Here is a 5,259-nt window from a genome sequence, read left to right on the forward strand (position 1 = left end):
AGAAGCTGTGTTCCACTCACCAGCAGTCCCAAAATCCTGCGGCGGGGGTCTTGGGTAGCTGGCGGGTGTCAGGCAACCCTGCGCTCCCGCTACCCGAGTCAGGGATTTTCAATGTGAGCTGAGGGCATTGAACTTTTCCAGATTTCCTTGAATGGGGAATGTTCCCACCAGGCCTTGATAGGAGTCAGAGTTCTCTAGGGGAACAGAATGACTCTCTCTATGTATAGAAAAGGGATTTATTGGAATGGCTTCCAGGCTGCAGTTTGGCTAAGCTAACAATGGCTGTCTACCAATGGGGACTCCAAGAATCCAGTTGTCAGTCAGTTCACAAGGCTGGATGTCTCCACTGGTCTTCAGTATGCACCAAAATCCTGAAGAAGTAAAATCTAATGCCAATAAGGAATGGATTTGTTGTATCTTTCAGCCTCAGAAGATCTCTGTTAAGCTTGGGTCTAACTACATCAATTAATTTAAGAAAAAAAATCCCTCACAGGTGTACCCGGGCAGTTGGATTTTAATCAATCCCAGATGTAGTTCAGTTGACAACCAAGAACTATGTGGATGGTATGAGGGAGGTGGGAATGGACTTTGAGATGTGCTGTTTTGGGTCCCTAAAATGTTTACTTATTTTTATTTTATGTGGATTCTATGTTTTGCCCACTTGTGCCCATGGGCATCACATGCCTTGGGACTGGTGTAGAGAATCAAAGTGAAGACCTGAGCAAGAGCAGGAGATGCTCTTAACCACTGAACCATCTCTCCAGCCGACTAAATTCCTTTCTTACCTTGTCAGGAATATCCAGGGGGCTTGTGCTTGTGTTTCTCCTCCTCCTCCTCCCCCTCCTCCTCCTCCTCTCCCTCCTCTTCCTCCTCTCCCTTCTCCTCCCCCTATTCCCTTTCCTCCTCCTCCTCCTCCTAACAATTATTTATTTATTTTATGTATGGGGTACATTGCCACTGTCTTCAGACATCAGAAGAGAGCATTGGATTCTATTACAGATGGTTGTGAACCACCACTTGGTTGCTGGGAATTGAACTCAGGACTTCTAGGAGTCAGTTCTGCTGAGCCATCTCTCCAGCCTCATTGCCTCAATCCTGGTATACAGAGGGAGTCTGGGACACATAGAGAAGCCCTTCTTGAGACGTTTTGTTTAATTTTTTTAAATCCTCTCAGTTAACCACCTGGTCACTGCTCGTGGAAGCTCTCATATCATCCTAGAATTGCTGGAGCAGGAACTGGAGATTAAACTCTGGCTTGCACATGCTAGGCATATTCTCTACTACTGAGCTATGTTCTCAGCCACCCTCCCCACCATGACTTTAACTCATTGTAACTCAGGCTAGACTCAGATCTGTAATCCTCCTGCCTCGGATTCCTGACTAACTTCAGACTACACCAAAGTACTGTCTCTTCTGAATCTTAATAGAAATGCAAAGAAAAAAACACACACTCACACACATTTATAAAAATGTAATGATTAAGTTTATTTCACAAAGCTTGTCTTTTCTCCCTATAAATAGACCCAATGTAGGTTAGCATGACAGATCCTTCATTCTTAGAGGATGGATGACCAGTGTATGTGCATGTCTGACAGAATGAGCTCCTAGGTCAATGGATGTGGACCATCATTTCACACCCCATCCACTCCAGGGCACCAAAAGATGAGCATCTGCATTTTTGTGAGCTTTGGTGTGTGGGCCTCTCTGCAGGCTTCTCCTTAAAGGTGACTCTGTGCCTAGTCTCATTCTGGATCCCAAGGACAGAAGTATTACAGTAGTGGCTTTATAAATATTGGAGGAATGGAGAGTACAAGGTCACCTCTGAAAATGTGACATCTCTTCACTCTCACCCAGAGGAGTGACTATACTGTGTGGGTATATACTAATCGAGGGGACTTGAGATATGGCTCAGTGGTTAAGAACACTGGCTGCCCTTCAGGACCTGGGTTCGATTCCCAGCACCCACATGGCAGCTTATAATCATCTGGAACATCAGTTCTAGGGGATCTGACACCCTCACAGAATGCAGATGCACATTTTAAATATAATAAAATATGTCAGCCACTGAACTTCAGGAAAGCCACTCTCTTCAGGCCATACCACTGAGTTTAAATCCCTCCACCATCATCAATGTCAGGTAGGTGGCAAGCAGACAGAGGTGACCTCCTCAGATAGGGAAAAGCCCAGTTCTCAGAGCCTGAATCTAGCTGGGATCCCTGTCCTGTCCTCTTCTGTGGTGGCCCAGGGATGAGTATTCTTGAAAATCCTGAATTTGAAGTCACCCTGGTCTACAGAGGGAATCCAGGATAGTCACACCTGGCCTGCCTGCACACCTAAGCAGTGAGTTTTAGTGTTGTCTGAAGGGTAAGATTGGTCTCCAGCCCTCTGGAGCACACAGAGTAAAGACAGGGATAGATGCCAAGGCAAGGGCGCCAGGAACTGTCTTCGGTCCATGGATCCCATTAGAACAGTCCAGGTTCCAAGCTGTCCTCAGTCCCTAAGGCACGAGACAAAACCTTCTTCCCTTCAGGAGTCAAGTTTGGGCTGGGTTTAGATGTAGAGCCATGAACCCAGGCTCAGCAGGATGAGGAGCAAGGTTAAGAGTCCCATTCTTAACCAAGTTCTGGTCTCCCCAGAAAGCAGGTCCCAGGCATAGAACAGGATCCAGAGAGCTTTTCAGTTCATTTCTTTATTGTCACCAAGGACCCAGGAAGGTGAAGGTCTGTGCATTCATTCACATCTTAGATGCTCCATCCTCCCAGCAGGTGCTCAGTGCAGTCAGTCACCACTTGAAGAAGCTGGAATGGTTTCCTCAGCCTCTGACCTTGTCTCATCCCCACTTAGCAGCCAGCTGTGGAAACTTAGTCCCTGTGGGTTTTTTTTTTTTTTTTCATTGCTATAGAGGAACAGTGAGGTCCTCTCTGCCCAAGTATGGTTGGAAGATGGCTCAGAGTCTGTGCAGTTCAATCTTCAATCTCTTCCAGGCACAGAAGTGCTGCTGTAGGATGGCAGAGTGAGCTGTCCAGTCAAGATTGACAGTCCACTAGCAATGATCTCTCTACATCCACGACAGCCACCCCCAGTTCTTAAAAAAGTCAACAGTCTTTAGTGTGGGATGGAGATTATGAATCCAGCTTAGCTCTCATGACAAAAGGGGAGGGGTCTCACTGCATAAAAACAATAAATTAAATCAAAGGAGAAGAGACATGATGGGATAGGCAGTCTTCCAGGGTCCTGGGCTTGATCCAGGAGCTTTGTGTGTGAGGAAGCTCAAAGGGTTGCGTAGGCATGCCCTCTCATCTGGCCAGCAGGGCCCTCAGGCCTGAGGCTGTAGGGAGGAGGTGGTTCTGTGGGAGTTGGCGGCAGAACAACCTGCAGGAGAAAAGGGATACTGACTTTATTTAGGGTCTGGGTCAAGAATGACAATTATTGTTGGCAGAGCCCTCACCAATCCATTATCCTCCCCACCCCACAATCCATTATTTCAACATATTGAAAAGCCAGCTATGAAACACATTAGCTATTGGGACAGAAAGACCCACCTGACTGTAGGGTGGTGGGGGATCCAAGGTGGTGACCCTAATGCTCTCCAGGGGAGCAATGGAGGGCGGTTCTGGAGGTGTCTGATGATCAGATGTTCTGACACCAGGCAGTAGATTTGTCCGTTTGAAATAGAAGTGCCTCATTATCCCACAGATGACGAGCAAAAGGGCCCACAGGATGAGGTCCACAATCCTAGGAAGGGGGGGATGGTGTTGTCAGAAATGTCCAGACCATGCTCCCGTGCCATACCTCCTCCATCACCCACCCCCCACCCTGTTTCCCAAGGACCCAGCCCTCAGTGAAGATGCCCAGAGTGGAGACCCAGGGCTTACCTAAAGTGTTCATTTGCAGGATCTGAGAGCTCTCTTTCTGGGCAGCATCCATTGTCACAGCATGTGAATCCTTTGGTACAGTTTCTAGTCAGAACAAACAAGCATCGGTAAATACTGAAGACATCAGAGTGTTAAAAGAAAAGGTCCCTGCTTCTCAAGACACTTAAACCCTCAGGTTGCCAGCCACCCTTAGTGGGTGTGTGGTAACCATCTATCCCGGGATCACTGGGAGAAATTGTGGTCTGGACTTAGGACCTGAGTTCAGAGTTCATCAGGTCAGTACGCCATTGTGCCTCAGGCAGAATGATCCTGATGCTGAACTTACATGGGAGGCAGGAGTGGGACATTGCTCATTTGACTCCCGCTCCCTGCTCCAGCTATGAAAGGTTGGGGATTAGCAGCAGTTACAGACCTGCAGATCCCATGGTTGGCTAAGCTGACAGGGGATATGGTTCCAGCAAAAGTAATATGAATTAAGTGTCTGTCCCCTTATCCAGGGCAGAATCTGAGCACACACACACACCCACTGCCTTTACTGACAATTATTGACAAAGTCCCATACTTACAAGTTGTCACATGTGTTTGCAATCTGTGGAAGGAAAAAGACAGAGGTCAGAGCTCAAATCCTGGGAGTTGGATCTCAGGTGTTAGAGTGCTTGTCCAGCATGCAGATAAATCAGGTAGGTGTGTGGAAGCCAGGGGTGCTGTCTGTCATGACAGATGTCAAGAGGAGGCAGAAATATTCAATGCTACAGAGCCAGTTTGAGGCCAGATTGGAAAGTAGAAACTCCCTCAAAGAGTACTGGAGGCAAGTGTTTGCTCAGACATTGTCCAGACTCTGGATACCAGATTCTCCCTCCTTCCAACTACCATATCCAGGTTAAACAACTGGGACCTTCCTCTGCCTCACCATGTGCTGAGATTAATGGAACAAATTGCCAGCCAAGGTCCTTCAGCCCTTTTTATTGAGACAAGCAAGGGCCTCACTGTGTTGACCTGGCTAGTCTGGAATTCAGAGGTCTACCTGTCTCTATCTCTAGACTGCTAGATTAAATATGTGGACCACTACACCTAGCACACACACACACACACACACTCACACTCACACACACAGCGATTGGCCTAGGAAGCCAACTTTAGTCGATCCTTCAAGCCCACCAGAAAGCAACCTAAATCCCCTACTGCCTGTACCCCCATGATCCAATGTTATCAGTAGAGACAACTCTGAGAGTTCACTAAACATAATCAGGCCTTATTCACCCTCAGATTCCTGCTGGAACCCCCTGCCCTGCATCCTTCAGTATTTTGAGGCACCCAAGGTCTCCATACAGAATCCCATCCTGTTGATAGCAGTACTGTCTAAGCTCTTAGTTAGGACTCTCTT

General features: G+C 47.5%; 1 protein-coding gene across 1 annotated transcript in view; it reads right to left on the bottom strand.

Annotated features, from left to right (window-relative positions):
- Window positions 1-2,678: 2,678 nt before the first annotated feature.
- Window positions 2,679-5,259, bottom strand: part of LOC110306316 (transmembrane protein 92-like) — a 4,628-nt gene continuing 2,047 nt past the window's right edge. The window contains exons 2-5 of the mRNA XM_021178479.1: window positions 4,442-4,464; window positions 3,876-3,959; window positions 3,543-3,735; window positions 2,679-3,372 (exon numbers count right to left, since the gene is read on the bottom strand). Coding sequence (XP_021034138.1) covers window positions 3,271-3,372; window positions 3,543-3,735; window positions 3,876-3,959; window positions 4,442-4,464 — 402 coding nt within the window. The 3' untranslated portion in view covers window positions 2,679-3,270. The remainder of the gene's footprint in view (window positions 3,373-3,542; window positions 3,736-3,875; window positions 3,960-4,441; window positions 4,465-5,259) is intronic.

The sequence above is a fragment of the Mus caroli genome, chromosome 11 (genome assembly GCF_900094665.2).
Source record: "Mus caroli chromosome 11, CAROLI_EIJ_v1.1, whole genome shotgun sequence".
NCBI classification, from domain to species: domain Eukaryota; kingdom Metazoa; phylum Chordata; class Mammalia; order Rodentia; family Muridae; genus Mus; species Mus caroli.